The sequence below is a fragment of the Osmerus eperlanus genome, chromosome 24, assembly GCF_963692335.1.
Source record: "Osmerus eperlanus chromosome 24, fOsmEpe2.1, whole genome shotgun sequence".
NCBI classification, from domain to species: Eukaryota; Metazoa; Chordata; class Actinopteri; order Osmeriformes; family Osmeridae; genus Osmerus; species Osmerus eperlanus.
Genome location: NC_085041.1, coordinates 4,575,124 through 4,591,218, shown reverse-complemented (window position 1 = coordinate 4,591,218; position 16,095 = coordinate 4,575,124). Strand labels below are relative to the sequence as shown.

Here is a 16,095-nt window from a genome sequence, read left to right as displayed (position 1 = left end):
TTGATTGGATTGTAATGTTCCCAACTCTCGATTTTCAGTGCTCTCAGGTACTGCCATTGCTGCAGTGCCATTTCTTTCTGGCACTTTATAGTGGGCCTCCCCCTGCTGGTGAATCGATAGAAAGCAGCTCTAGGCAAATCTAAATTCTACCTTAACATTCCTACGAGAATACTTGGGATTATATTGGAAATATCCTCAGTAACGACGTCTTAATTTATTCATTTATTTACTTATTTTTTTCATTTTATCAAACCGAGGCCTCTAACCCTCACTCGACTGGACAGGAAGCCCTTTAAAATGTATGAGAAAATATCCACCACATTTGTAATTTAAATTTGATTAAACACGTCCACATACATTTTCACCGACCTACTCTGAGGAAGAAAATTTATCACCACAATTATTGCATTTATTTGATTGTGGTCTCAGCCCAACCTCATATGAACAGAGTTAATTTAGGTCACGCCATGCCCAAGGGCAGGTTATTTGAATTCCCCAAATAGTTGAAATAACGTTAAGTATGTGTGCTTGAACAACTGCCATCCGACACAATGATTTGGTCCACTAGTTCATCATGTTATTAAATACTGACGGCTGTGGTCGTGTGCTGACTGTAGCATGCAGCCCAGTGCACCACTAAAACACACTCTGTTACACATTACAGTCCATTCACTTTCAAAAGCATACAGACATATAAATACATACAATTAAATACATAATGTACAGGTGAAACAATACTGTTAAATGTAATTTCTAATTTTATGGGCCCTAACAATGAAAGAGTTTCCCCCTTGATCGCAAATGATTTGGGTGACAGGCAAATATAGAATTGACAACCGAGCATCGTTTCCACTTTGATCATCCCAATTACATGTCTAATGTGTGGTATAATACCAGCACGCATGCAATCCTACCCAGAAGTCTGTGCGCCCGCATCTGTCTCCTCTCTGGTGAGGCGAGGTTGGGAGGAAGTGTAAAGAGCGGAGGTAATTGGTTCTGACTGCCACGCTGCTCACCTGAGGCCTGGCTAACTGCTGAACATATTGAGCATTTAGAGGCCTAACACATCTATTATACATACCTAATCTAACGGGGAGAATGCGGAGGAGAAAGAAAACACCCAGATGTTGCCAAAGATGCAGGTTAGGCAGACAGTTGAATGGGCAGGTCATTTTAAAGGACCAAACACCTTTACTTATTTAAACCGGATTACACCTTCCTCGCTCTATTTTGGTGGTCGCCTCCCACAAAGACACTTGCGATGGACAAACACGCTCTCGCAAACATTCTTTTTCTCCGTTTCAACGCAGACGCAGAAACACACACACACACACACACTGGCACAAAGTTGTGAAGGGAGCCCAGGAGGTTTCAGATGCAGAGGGATCTGCCGAGTGGGGGATTGGGGGGCTGAGGAGAATCCAGAGCTGTTGGCTGCAGTTGAAGACCTGGCTGTGAGCAGGGGAGGACAGAGACCAGCTCTCGCTTTTCAAACACAGACCCTCTCAGCCAGACACACACACACACACACAGTGCCAATCCTCTCTCCTGCCAGGCTGTCCATACGTAACCCATTTTGTTTGTTGTGTCACTTCTCTGCTTTAAAAAAAAAAAAAAAAAAACAACCATGGGGGGTTTGCAAGACCCAGACGCCCCCCAGCCAAGCGGCCCCCCCCACACCACACCACAAAAAACAACAACACACAAACTCACAAGTGGGAAGCTGAGCTGACACAAGTTGGGCAGGTTCCTCCCTCTGTCACATGGCTCTTTCACACAAAGCACATGTTTTCGCGGTGGACGATCACCAGCAGGCAGCACCACAGCGCTCACAGAGCCAAGGACAGTGCCTGTGTCTTGACTGGCATGTGGTGTGCCCGGGACGTCATCTGAGTTTGACATGATGCACGGGGGGGGGGGGGGGGGCATCCTGGAGACAGGGTCACCCAACTCACCAGTATGCCCATTCACACCCATGCCCGTTAAAACACCCACTGGGAGAGGTATGGGATTGCAGCATGAATAGACAGCGTGTCATCTTTGAGCATCTTTAGACAGAACGCACATCCATCGGTTCACTGTCCAAGTCCATGTCATGCAATTACACAGGATGATATGCCTAATGGTATGCTTATTGGATGTTCAGTGAAAGCATTAACAATATGCTACCATATGAAAGGAACAGTGGACTATTATTGACCTCAAGACATTCTCATACATAATTGCATTTTTTCTTTTATATTCAGGGCATGGGTATTTTTCAATTACTTGGTATAAAATATAAATTATTCAGAGGTTGCTTGAGGGGTGTATGACTGTATGTCACACATATGTATTTTAAAGTGTCATGTATAGGCATATGTTTGATGTCAATCATATGTACAAAACTTAGAACCTTACATAGTGAATTTATTTCCTCTGTCAATCTACTTGTTTATTTGTCCACCTGTGTATCAATATACCTGTCATTATATCTGTCTATCCACCTACCTGTCTGTCAGTCTACCTGTCTTCTTGTCCTCCAGTCTATCTGTCTACCAGTCTGTTATACGGCCATCTATCTCTGTCAGGTTACCTGTCTGTCTGTCAGTCTTTCTTCTCTGTCCAGACGCTCCAGCATGCCGGCCTACTGCAGCAGATTGCCAGGCCCCCTCTCCCTGCCACACGTCAGTACCCAGCCTGCTGCTTCACTCCCCCAAGGATGGGCCGACACCTGCTGTTGGCAGGCACTACCTCCCCCCTGTACCCTACGCCCCCCACCCCCAGCCCCAGCCCTGCCTCCCCCCATGCGCTGTCTGTGAGCCGCACAGCTCCGGGGTAAGCCACCGAGGGGCGGGGGGGGCGGGGGACACGGGACCTCCCAGTCCTAGCCGTGTCCCCGCCCGCCCGCCCGCCCCCTCCCCCACCCCACCTCTTGGCCCCTCGTTCCCCCCTCCCCAGCCCCACCGCATCATCCAGCTCAACTGGCTCAGGGATCTTCCTCTTCATTGCCCGAAGCCCCCAGTGCTCCCCTCCATATGGTTTTGGCATTCTTGATTTCTCTTCTTTATTGTTTTTCATCTGGTGGGGAGGGCGGGGGACTAGGGAGGGGGGGAGGGTCGTTGTAGGGCACCAGCCTGCCTGACCTGACCCTCACAGCGCAGAGCGGGAGCCGAACCTGGGATGAGAACAACCAGAGAGGAGAGAAAGCATGTGGTGAAGAGCCAGTCATGCATGACAGTCAATGAGCCTGTCCACTCATTGTCTAATGGGTCATGTCATAGTGTAACAAGGCACCCATTAAATAGGCTAAAGTAAAGGAATGCCGGCTAGCTATATACTTTTGAACCACAATGGATGTGTACAACAGATATGCCCAATTATATTATCCATTTCACTGGAATAACGTGACTTTAGGTGAAGGAAATGCAAAAATCAGAAAGCAATGTTCCTTTCTGGATTCTGCCAGTTCAGTTGACAGTTCACAGCTCTGTTCTTGAATCATGGAAATGGACCGTTGAGAGTAATACCATTCTTAATGAGGGCCTGGCTCCACGAATCGCCGCGAGGAAGGAAGGAACGACGGGGCGGCCATCTTTATTATTCCCTTAATAATTCATGCTCATTTTGCTGCCACCGAATTAGTTTCAGAACGTGAGTTAGAACCATGCCAATATTATCCACACCCTGCTAGTGTGTCCAAGACTGATTGAGTTCTGGCCTGGACTCTGTTTGGGAAGGAACCCATCCAGAGACAGTGTCCAACATGGATCTGCGAATCAAAAGAAAGCACTTTGGAAGCGTGACCAACTGTTAGGTCCTCGTCCAAGTCTGGCCCAGCAGGGAAGAGCGCTCGGCGAATCAGTGTGTTCTGCACTTTGCATTTCCCGCCCAGGTAACCGAAACAACACTTTACAACAACAAACAGGAAGTTGAGATCGGAGAGTGTTCTGTTTCCTTTTTTTGGAGGGATCGTAGTCGTCTCGTGCTCAAGAACTTGTGTGTGTCTCTCCCCCGGCTGAGAGTCATGGGCCCGTTCTCCTCTCCCATCACACTGTCCCTGTGTTTTGTCCACACACGGGCAGTGTGACCTTAAACTCTCTACCTGGTCAAATAAGGACTATCCCAAGCACTCTCTAGCTACTCTGAGCTCTTGCTTTGGGATTCACAGTCTGTGTGAAAAGGACAACGAAAAAAAATAAAAAATAAACTTAGCAACCGTTTTTCACTGCTGAGAGGGTGTTAGAATAGGCTCGGTTTGACAAAGGAACCATATAGATTTTGTACACGTCATGACAACGAGGTAGCAAGCCATTTGTGTGCAACCAACTGAAGGGACTGAGGCAGTTGCGAGCTGAGCTTGCTGTTGTAATAATGCTTCCCTTGTGAGGGCCTCCGAGTGTACAGTCTAGCGCCGCTGATCTATGATGATGGGAAAGAGTCTGTCAGAACCAGAGAACCAGCTCTTGGTCTGAATCTGGCCAGCAGAGCTGACTGTGCTCACTTGACAGCACTCGTTAATTATCTAATTTAAACACTTATTACCCAGCATCTGTCTGCTTAGCTATACCAACACCCTCCCAGCAACAGGGGGTCCATCAACAAAAAGGATCTCAGCTACTGTAAATACGGTCTTGTCCGGACAGGATAAAAACCAGCACATGGTGATCAAACACAAAGTCCAACTGCTCTGCTCTACTCAAGGGTACAGTAGAGTCTCATTTTTAAAAAACTTCTTAAAAAACAGCTTGTTTCCTGTTTTTTCACGCTGTTTTGATTTGTTGTCACCGAAAGGAACACAAAGGTTCGAAATGGCCTGTTTAGAGAGGACAAGCTAGGGCTAATGGCGGTAATTAAAACCAGGCACTAATGAGAGTATGTCCCCCAGTGCCACAGTGGAAGTCCCCAGCACTATTAACCACTATTAATCTCCAGTAATCAGGCCTGTCGCCGAGGCAGGGACAGCCCTGTGTGGACCCCACTGTCACAGCAGCTACTTCCCAGCGCTAAGCATGGGGGCGGCCATATTGAAGTTCCCACCGAGCAGGTGGTGCTAATCATGGGCAATGACGAATGACTCTCGTACACACAGGCCAGCTTTGACACAGGGGTTTCAGCAAGCCCTTCCTTGGCGCAATTCAGGTTCAATTCATATATTTGCACCCTGATTCAGAGGGATTTCATGTATGTCAGACCTGACATTGTAGTGGGACATAAGGTTATATTGCATGAATATAGAATTCTTGGCATCCTTCATCAAGTGTCAGTATTGCGCTGTAACTACAAATGCTAAATATAACATCTCCTTTTCACAGGTTGGTGAAGACTATGTTTAACTCTGCCAAAAGTAGCCGTGCCCACTAAAACATGTCTGTGTGATGAATTGGCAGTGTCCACATCTCTGTTCCACCACAGCACCCTCCACAGCCCTGCAACAGTATGATATCAATCCTCACATTAACATTTGACATTCTGCTGCTCCATCCAAACGGGGTAAACAAAAAACTGGCTAGCGCGAGGGGATCTCAAGGATCAGATTTCAGGACTTGGAGTGGCATTGGGACCTCATTAGACCCTGTCTGGGTTGCCCAAACCCCCCCCCCCACCACCACCACCACCCCACCCTGGCCAGCTAAAGCACCCACCAGCAGGCCCTCTAACCCTGGGAGGGAAGGCCAGGGTAAAGAGCCAGGCACTGGGGCAACTCTCCAGGCTTCCTGGTCCCAGCCAAGCTCTGTTTCAGGCCACTGACCCTGAACTGTGTAGGCTACGTAGCCAAGCAACACACAGCACAACTTTCACATTCACAAGGCACAGTGGCATCATCTCCTGTTCTGTGTCTGGGCTTCATGTCTGTCTTTATGAGTCCGTACCACAGATCCTATTCGTCTCTCTGACATTCACGTTTCTTGGGTTTGCAAAATCGGTGACATTGATTGCCTTCAAATGACAGCAACTTGCACAGCAGGGGAGAAAGAGATAACAAAAAATGAAGAGGTGCAATATGCTTGTGGTTTGGAATTAAACCAGACAGGCTGGATTGGAGCAGAACCGTGCCAGAATGGGCATTTCCGCGACGAGGAACAATAGCAGTCCTCTCCAAGCGATATTAGGACTACTCCATCCTCTGGGTTTTGGATGTGAAAAGGTGTTTTGTTGAGCGGTGGTGGTATCAGGGCCTGCAGAGGGGTTGGATAATTCCCTCTCGGAGGAGCTGTCCCTCCGGTAGGGCCAGCGTGACTGCCAGACTGCTCTGCTTGTCTGTTAATCTCTGCTCGCTGGGAAATGGAAGGCGGACGGAGAAGCTGCCAAGCACAGTGCCGGCTGCAGATGGCAACACTTCTATGAGACACTCCTCTGTTTCTCTTCTGGCCCCTTCCCTCTTTCTTTCTTTTTCTCTCTCTCACTCCTTCTCTCTTTCGATCTCAACCTTCCTCGTTCTCTCTCAACCTTCCTCTCTCTCTCTCCCTCTCTCTCATTCTTCTCCCTCTTTCTCAGCTGATGGTAACACGAGCTACAATGCTGTAGCCTACACGCTTTGCAGTTTTTTCTCTCCAAATTTCACAAACGGATCTCGCACAGAACTCACAACGTTTTCCTGAACGACAAGGCCGCAGGGTCCTCCATGCGCTCAAACGAACAGGTCTATATCATGTCACTGAAACAGAACAAGTGTAAACATGACATCTAAGATGTTAAATTTGGCTCTGAACTATGGACCATCCTGGTGAAATTACTTCTTATTTCAGGTTATCCACTTCAAAGACACCTAGAAACTCGATTCTGAAATGTTGTTTAGGAGAAGCATTGTACATTTTGTAATGACAAGAGCCATGTCAGATATAACTTGAATATTTTACTATAGGCCAACTGCACAGTACAATTCTTGTCTTCTCGAGATCTTTCAAGTAGGGAAGTCACTGTAATAATCTGCAAGCCACGTCTAAAGAAGTAGCCTAGTTACATCAACCCTGTACAAAAAAAGCAACGAGATGTTCTTGATCTGCATATCTGTGGTGAGCTTATCTTCAGTAAACAGAGGGGTTGGCCGCGGCGAGTCCGACTCCAGCCAGTGCAGCGTGAAGTTCGCTCGGTATGGTTAGAGCGAGGACCTGATTCACCGTGGCAGAAGGCACGGGCGCGCTGAGCCTTACTGTAGGCCGATCAAATTAATTATGCTAAGCAGCAGTACAGGGAAAAGGGTCTGCAGCAGCATTGTTCCCTGTGATACAGTATAGGCGCTGGGGGTCGGGCCAAGGGAGCACAGGACCTCCGAGATCCTGATATTTATTGCGCCTTGTAAAGGTCTTGTGTCATCATGCACCCGCTCTAGGCTCGCGGAAATTGTCAGGTTTCAGCGAACTGAGGTAACGATTAATTCTGCGATCACACACACGAGGCAATAGGATGGTTGTTGGGATTTGGAAACAGCAATGACACCAAAGCTAAAATGTAGCTGATGTCTTCTTCATTATAAAATAATAAGCCTAATTTTACTAGACTCTATATGATCAGAAATACTATGCATAGAAATAGACTTTCATGGTCTGGAAAGCGAGAAAATGGGAAAGAGAGAGAGAGAGATCACCTTCAATACCCACATTGTCCTTTGTGTCCCTGTCCTACTAGCTGCTCCCTCCCTCTTCTCCCTTCTCCATTTTTCCTCGGAACAGCTCATTTTTCTTTCAGCACTTTATCAGGCTGGCACGGCCCACAGCCAAAACCGCATCATGTTGGTCTCCTATAGTGACGATTTTCAATTAATGCCTTCATTCATCAACTCTGACTAGTCTAAATCTGGATGTCGCTATTCTAAGGGGGCGTCAAGCACAAGACGGATATATGGACACTTGATTTGTGTTTAGTTTGCTTTCTGCTGACCTTTAACAACAACAACAAAAAGTTCCAATCCAAGTACACAATTCAGGTCCACCACAGTGGAATCCTTACCATAGGCCTCTTTGTAATTTTTTACATCTCAACTGTGACTGTTCAGTCATTTTCAATCCACGCTTAATATACTTCCACAACCTGAAATGGATTGTATTTCAAAGGAGATCCTTCAAGGTATTGTCACAAAGATGGACAGGCTAATTTGGTCCGTTAGTCATAAGCCATACTTCTAAATACGTAGATGAAAGCTGACTACTCCGACAAGCCATTGAAGCAGCCTTGAGAGAGAATTTCAAAGGTAGCACGAATAAAAGTGAGCTTTCAGGTAACTGACTCAGGGGAGAGAAGGTATTTTGTGAAGTTCAGTTCCAGTCACTAATCTGCAGTCACAACAATGGGAGCATTGTGCAAGGAAGGGGAAATCTAAGATCCAACCTTACCTAACCTCCCTGCCATCCAAATTGTGTACGTTTGAAATTATTGACTCTTCTCATTGAAGAAAGATGCTCTACGTGTTCCGTTATGCAAATAGGCCTATGGGTTACATGAAATTAAGGGTTTAGACCTAACTTATTTACATCCAGGTGTTGCCTTTTTATTCAGTTAGGTTGAGCTGTGACAGTGGCATTATTGTCACTGGGTTTTATATTTGACCATAATTGAACCGTACCAAACTGATGTCCATTTTTGCATTTTTGAGTAGGCTATAGGCTACCTACACATTCTGAATATTGGCTGGTCAATAGTACAAGTTGCAGCACAATATTGACTAACAAAGGCACAAACATCACACCTTGCCCTAAGTCTTCTCCCAAGAAATGTGTTACCATTTCAGAATCATTAACATTCTCTGTGACTTGAGGTGGTAGACTATATTACTTTTTGGGGGGTCAAATCATGACAAAAATAATCATAATATCTTTAAAATTCCATGTGTTGCCTTGTTTCATAGCAAAACAAATGTTTGTCAGCACGTGACATCATGTGAGGGCTTAACCTTTCAATCTAGCGCGCGTTTTCGGATGTTTATGAATTTAGCTACGCGCGTTGCCAGTTTAACCAAGTTTACTGTCTTACGACTTTTCAACTTTAGACCACTATGTTATGTCACTAATGTCTTCGATATTTATACCGACGTTGAACTTCGAAAGGTATTATAAATTTACAAATAGAAAGTCCTCTTGCTTCAAGTCCTCAGTTCAAAATGTTTGATTAGTTAAACACTATTCATGCAATTGGCGCCTGCGATCCTTGTCAGTTTTGTATTAACAATACGTTTGTGGAATATATGGTTCATTGCCAGGTTTGTTGAACATATGTGTTGGGCCTCTGTTTTAAAGCACAGTAGCTATTGTGTCTTGACTTCCAAACGTGTTTTTCTTCAAAGGAGGAGTACGGTTATGTGTCTTGGGTGTCATCCTGTGAAGATCCCTAAGTTTGGAAAGGAAGTGACTGCTGCTGTTAATGCTGGCTTGAGGTTCCTGTGCATCCACAAGCGCCAAATCCTAAGAAGTGGCTTACCTTGCCAGCTAGTCCCTGGGGTCTATTCCTTTGATCAGGAAAATTGTTGGGAGCGGAGCAGAGACCTGGTGAGATATTTAGATGTACATAAACAACTTGGTTGGCAATTAGCTGTTTTAACAATTAACACCCTTATAGCTGAATTTATCACTCAGCAACCATTGTTAACAGCTGGCATATGAGGTGATATGTCTGTGTGTTGCTTTGTGTTGATGGAGCCTTCCAAATACTTTCCTGCATGACTTGCACACACATGAGAGACGAAGTGCGAAGCAAACTGCATGGTCCCTTTTTATTTTTTTACAGATGCACTGTTGTCTTTCTATTTACTAGATCACAGTTAAAAAACATGAAGTCACTCCCAACGTATTCAGATGTACCAAAGAAAAAAGTGTTCGGCGATAACAGCTGTCACATTTGACGAATACTTTTTTCCATCAGTGCATAATAATCAGCGTGGTGGCACGGACAGCGTTAGCGTGGACATGAGGGTCGGTGCCGAGGGCAGGCTCGCTCTCTAGCGGAAGGCTGGAGTGGGCCGTGGGGGAGGGGGTGGGAGAAGGGGAGCGGGGGGGGGGGAGGGGGAAATGAGTGAAGGTCAGAGGAGCACTGTGTGGGTTGCTGCTGGCTGACATAGGACGTCAGGATGACAGTGTTGGCCGCCACTCATCCCTACTCTCTCTGATTCAGTCGGATGTGCCAAGATGGACGTCAGCATGGTGGGTGGCTCTCAGGGTAACGGGCCCAGCGCGGGGAGGAGGGCCTGTCGCCTCGAATGGCACGGACAGCGCAATGTCTTGTTTTAGGGATGGTTCTTGGTGCTTTTGGCATTTGGCTCGCCTTGACGACGTCTGGCTGCTATCTCCAAGTGTCTGCAGGGCCCTTTGCGGAAGGCAAAAAAAGCGGTTTCCGATTAGATTGCCACGAGTGCAGAAAACCTCCGCACACATTTCTCCAAAAGTTGAACGTTTCTGCCAACTTGACCATCAACTCTCACCCGCCTAAATTGATGAGTGCTTTCTGATGATCCATTAAGACGTAGCTAAAGGTCCAGGGGTATAAATAGCATTCAAGGGCGCCATGTGATCTTTTCTGAGGAAACCAGGGAGAGGTTGCATGACGCTTTCCAGTCATTAATCTGATGCAGTGGGGTTAGCTTTTTTCCTTCATTTTTTATCTTTGTATGCTTATACTGTATGATATACTGGTGCTCTGGGAGTTATAGTTTCTCAATAAGTTATAGCTTAATTTATTATTATTATTATAATATATTTTTTAATATGTTGATAATTGTTGCAAATTGTTCAGTTAGTTGGTTTAGGTAACATGATTGGATTTGTTTATTTCCCTTGTGTGCCGTGAACACAAAAGGCCTCAAAATATTCCAAGTGGTCATGTAAAACAGCAATCCTCGCCCCACTTCATCCCCCCGCTGCCTGGTCCGTCCCCTGCATGCACGTGGGAGCCAGTGAGCTCGCCACCGCTCCCAGAACGGGAGAGCAGTTGACCGCACATCTTGGCTCTGTCAGCGATGGAGAGGCAGATGGTGCTTATGGACAGTGCTCAAGCCCTCTCCTATCCCTTTACCTCCCCCTCCCGATCTCTCTGTCTCTCTCTGCTCTCTCCCTCTCCCTCTCTCTCTCTCTCTTTCTATCTTTCTGCTCTCTACCCTAGTCCATCCCTGCCAGCCCTCTGGGCTCTGCGATGCTGGTTGTAGATTCAGTCTACAATATGTTTCAGGGAGACACATGTACACACACACACACAAACACACACACACACCAGAGAGATACAGGACCAGCTGGATGTAAAGTTAGGTGTCAGGATGGTTGTATTTTAGACTCTATATCTTGAATTTATTAACCTTAGCCATTTTTCGAATTCACATGCACATTCTCATTGTCCTCCTTGGTGACATTCAGTAAAAAATCTTAAAGTCCCTTGTGTCACTAATGTTGGGTCATTATGATAAAAAAAATACTAGATCAGAGCAGAAGTGTGTCCTTAGATCAGTGGTTTGTCTCTTATTTTCTGGAGATTTAATCTTAAAATTATGCGTGGAAGGAAAAGGATATAAATGTTACCTATTTATATTCTTAAGTGTGTGACAATTTTTTTTTTTGTGTTAGATACCGCATGTGGAGGTCAGTTATCTGTGATGAGCATGCGATAAGATACTGACGCACGTAGGTGATCTGAAGTCAACTTGATAGATTCCAGAGGGATTTTTTCGATTCTCGCTCTAGGAAACCGATGGACTCAATATTACAACGGTTTCTTTCTGGCTTCCTGTGGCAAATTGACCCATTCTGGGGTGCGTTAAAACAGATGACTGGGATGCAAGAGAGCAAGGGCCTGTGTGTATGTGGGTGTGTGTAAGTGTGTGTGTGTGTGTGTGGGTGTGTGTAAGTGTGTTTCCAATTGTCGGTACACACGTGCAGCAGGTCCCCATTACTGTCCTCACTCAGTATCCAGTCTCAGAACAGACCTCGACCCAAACCCTTAAGTCAACAACACATCAGACCAGTCCATCAGACTTAGATAGAGCTGGCAGTTTGGTCCTGGCACGAACTTACAGTACTTTACCTTTTCAAGGGAGTCGATCTCAATGAATCTACTGTACAGTTTGGATCTTCACAGTGTTGCAGACGGGATTCATCTTCCCATGGCAGTTAGTGGCCCCCCGATCAAGCTTGATCGGCTAATCCTTGAGGTCGTTAAAAGTTCAAAGTCACTGTTTACAGATCATACCGTGTGGGATACATGCGTTGACACGATGGTCAGTGTGGAGGAGATGGTATTTATTGTGCTGCCTGCGTTTCCCTTTGCAGTTTTAACAATCTGGAACACTAAGACATCTGACAACCATCACAGTGGAAAAATGCATGAAAACAAACACCCTTGTTTGGAGTAGAGCTTCCTGCGTTTTGTCAAACGCTTCGCGTTTTGTGCGCCTCTTAAGTTCTGCAAGTACCGATACGGCAGATAAGCGATATAAAAAAAGGTTACCCAGAACCTTCTGACTCACCAAACGTTTTTAAACGTTTTAATGTAGAACTGCCTATGAATCATGATGCCGAGAAAAAAAGAATACGCTGAAGAAATATGTGGCTAAATTACGGCCTGGTACAAGTCAATAAAGCCGTTTGATGAATCACCCAGAACAATAAGATACAAATAAAGAAAAAAAGGAAAAAAAAGAACAGAGATGCTGTTTGAGACCTGCTTGTTGTCAAACCAGGCGAGTCTTTCCAGTGACACACTGCTCTGCTGGCTTCTCTGTGCTTCACCATGCAGTGGGAACGGTGCTGGGTGGCAGCCTCTCGCTCGCCCAGGGGGCTCGAGCATGTTTCACAAAGAGGAAAAGCAGAACAGATGTTGACAATCATGTATTTTTTCTTCAGCGTTTTGAATTATGGTTAGCAAGAGGAAGTAACCCAATGCACACATTTGGTTAAGTTATTGGATTTGGGGATAAATTGAAAAAATGTGCAGAAGCAGCCTTGCCTTTCACTGGCTTCACTTTGTGGCGTTGTAAAAATGTGTACCGCTCTCAAATCCTTTCACGGACACTCGATCTGGGTTTGGGGAATTTGATGTGATTGTTTCTTTCCTTTGAGTTTTTTTTCTTTTTTTTTTACAAATTGGGTGTTGATAAGTGAATGTACTGTTAGGGCCGTGGTTTGTTCCGTAGATCATTCTTCCTCCACATGGCTCTCTGTTAACAGGAGGTATGGTCTTGCAGATGATGGTCTTTTGTCTTCTTATTGCTTGTGCTGCAGCATACAGTAAATGAAAAAAATAAAAGAACATGCGCACAAAAGTGAGTTTTGGTGCAAAAAAAGATTTACACAATTAAACCTTTTCAAATATTCGGTTATTATTGTATTCTTGTTGACTTGTTATATGTTGTGTGTATAACCTGTAACGTGTATTGTAACGTTTTGTAATTTAAAAGTAAAAGAGTAAAAATGTAGTCAATTCTATTCTTGACATTGCAGATCTCTGATGCATACATCATGCTACTCTCGGAGGGTAGCAATGCTGAGCGTGAAATCCAAGATCCCGGTAAGACCCGTCTCTGTACCAGAGTGAATGTGAGATCCAGTGGAAAATTATCTTGTCTGTGAAAATATAACTTTTTCAACTGTGAGAGGAAGAATGATAAATTGAAGGCCTGTCAGTCCAACACTGCCTCCTACTGGTGAGCTGGAAGAGTTGACTGACTGTCGTCACTCACTCAGACCCTCTCAGACCAACAGTTCTGTTTAATTGTTATTCTGTTGTCCTAGTATCAAAAGAGCATTGCTGGTATAAGATAATATATAAGACAATGTTTTGATATTGTAGGTGATTTAGTTGGATTCGACTGGCTGTGACTTTTAGGCTATATTATATTATACAAGTAAATCATTAACTAAATGTCTAACTGTCTATGTGACTATTATTCTGCAAGGATGTAGGATCATGGCATTTTAAACTAATACAGAATATGTAATTTTTCACTATTACTTATTTTTATTATATCCATACAAATTAATGCCTTGCTTATGTGAGAAGTCTGCCAGAATGTGTTTTGCAGTGTAATATGTGTAATTATGATTTAAAAGTTGTCATAAAATAGTAGTGGTATAGTTAATTTACCAGTGCTTGAACTACACAGATTTACAGATTTTACCCCGTAAAATATTTCTAGAGGAAGTTGTTTCAAGTTCACAATTAATTCTACAATACATATTAATATTACACAATCTTTAAATATTATTCAGTGACCATTTTCCGTTATCCCTCTGAAAATATATCCCACTTTTCCACACCCCAACATTTTCCTTTTGCTCAAATATTTTGCTCAAATATGATAAAGTATCCTAATTATCAATGTGATTATCAAAAAACACATTTTTTACACATAACATCTTAAACTATCCATCAATACATTTGTGAACATCCTAAAACAGGAAAGGTCAAGTTTCAATATTTTTGTAATCGTTTTAGGAACATGGTGTGCTAGAAAGTTTTTGAAAAATCCCTTGTACAGAAGGCGAAGTGAGTCTCACTCCCCTCCCTGCCTCTCTACAGAGTTTTACTCTTCAAGGTGCAGTGTACCTGTGCACTCAAGATACCCTCCCCAAAGCGCCCTCAGTATCTTTGGCTGAATCAAATTCCATAGCCGCTGTGTCACAATGGGAGAACTGTTTGATGGGCTCTCTCAGTCTCCCACTCCCCCCTGACTCAGGTATTCCCCCAGATGAGCTACCTGAGCTGCAGGGAGCCAAGACACCTTTCCTGCCCCCACCAGCCCTGCTCACTGCAACTGCCCCCCGGAAGACAGAGAAAAACCAAACTCTCAAAAGTCAAGCGTTCAAATCCATTATTTGTCGGTACTGCAACTGACGCTACCTGACTCATGCAAAAGTCACAAGTATTTTATCTTGAGAGCTTGAATTAGTTTTAATATAATTCTTGTACGGCATAAATAGTTAACTTCAGTAAATTTAATTAATTTACATTTGCTTTATAAAGCAGTCAAGGGTTCCAAATGTCATAATTAATAGTTTAGACAGTAAAGTATAAAACTCATTATTTTGTACTCAAATTATTTGAATGTAAATATATTAAGTGTTTAAGGTCACTTACTTATCTTTCCTCAGATTAAAGAGGCATGAAGTGTCTTCTGGTCAGCTTCCTACACAACCTGAGTTCCACCTCACTATGTCCAGACTCTGTCTAGATCAAAACTAACCGGAACAGTGTCATATCAGACAGCCGATTAAAGCTACCTTCCTGTGTCCGGTTTATATGAGCTTCTCTGTCTCCTATTGTCTGCAGGTATTTATGCCAAAAAATTGACATTTGCCGGAGGAGGGAAACGAGAGGTTGAGGGGTGTGTGTGTGTGTGTGTGTGTGTGTGTGTGTGTGTGTGTGTGTGTGTGTGTGTGTGTGTGTGTGTGTGTGTGTGTGTGTGTGTGTGTGTGTGTGTGTGTGGGGGGGGGATAGCCCAAAACAAAACATTGCATGATAGTCTTTAAGCAGTTCCATCTGTCCAGCCGAAATTTCAGGGCTAATAGCCTGTGGCGTTTCAGCCCACTGCCCTCACTCCCTTTACCTGACTCTGTCCTATTAAATCTCTCCACTCCTCCAAAAAAGAGTAGAAAGTGAGGAAAAAAAGAAGAACTTGTGCAGACCCAAGTCAACGGACCGGTGGTGGTGGCCGATGATGATGATGGTGATAATGAAGAACAAGTCCTAATTAAAGAGAGAGGAAGGAGGGGAAAGAACCCGAGCGCTCAGCGATGTGGAAAAAAGGCTCATCGTTCTGGTGTTTTTTTTAAAGACGGCGCGCTCTGTGAGCAGATGACTGCCGCTCACCTTGCCACGGGGTCTGCGTGAGATTGGTTCATTGTCAATGAGGTTTTTTTTTTTTTTTTTTTTTTTTTTTTTTTTACCCATGATTCCATATGGTATGGAGTGGGCTACATGTTGCCCAACATGCCAGTGCAAATGTTTTCTCAATTAGGTGTCTTATCTCCGGTGAGTGCACTAGCATCAGATGAAGCTTGCTGACAGCGTAATGGCAGGCAAAACCTCGGAAGGCTCCATCAAATGGCAGCTCTGCTACGACATCTCGGCCAGGACTTGGTGGATGGTAAGTTGGCAGCAATCGAAAGCTGATTTTTTTCTTCTTCCTCCTTCTTTCCTCCC

At 44.6% G+C, this 16,095-nt stretch overlaps 1 protein-coding gene and 1 long non-coding RNA gene across 2 annotated transcripts in view; both read left to right on the top strand.

Moving 5' to 3' along the window:
- The first annotated feature begins 8,891 nt into the window (after positions 1-8,891).
- Positions 8,892-14,173, top strand: LOC134011415 (uncharacterized). The gene is made up of 3 exons (XR_009928426.1): positions 8,892-9,023; positions 9,260-9,461; positions 13,395-14,173. It is a non-coding gene; the product is annotated as an uncharacterized LOC134011415 (long non-coding RNA).
- A 1,732-nt stretch (positions 14,174-15,905) lies between these two features.
- Positions 15,906-16,095, top strand: part of nfia (nuclear factor I/A) — a 37,157-nt gene continuing 36,967 nt past the window's right edge. The window contains exon 1 of the mRNA XM_062450117.1: positions 15,906-16,039. Within this exon, the coding sequence (XP_062306101.1) occupies positions 15,944-16,039 (96 nt within the window). The 5' untranslated portion in view covers positions 15,906-15,943. The remainder of the gene's footprint in view (positions 16,040-16,095) is intronic.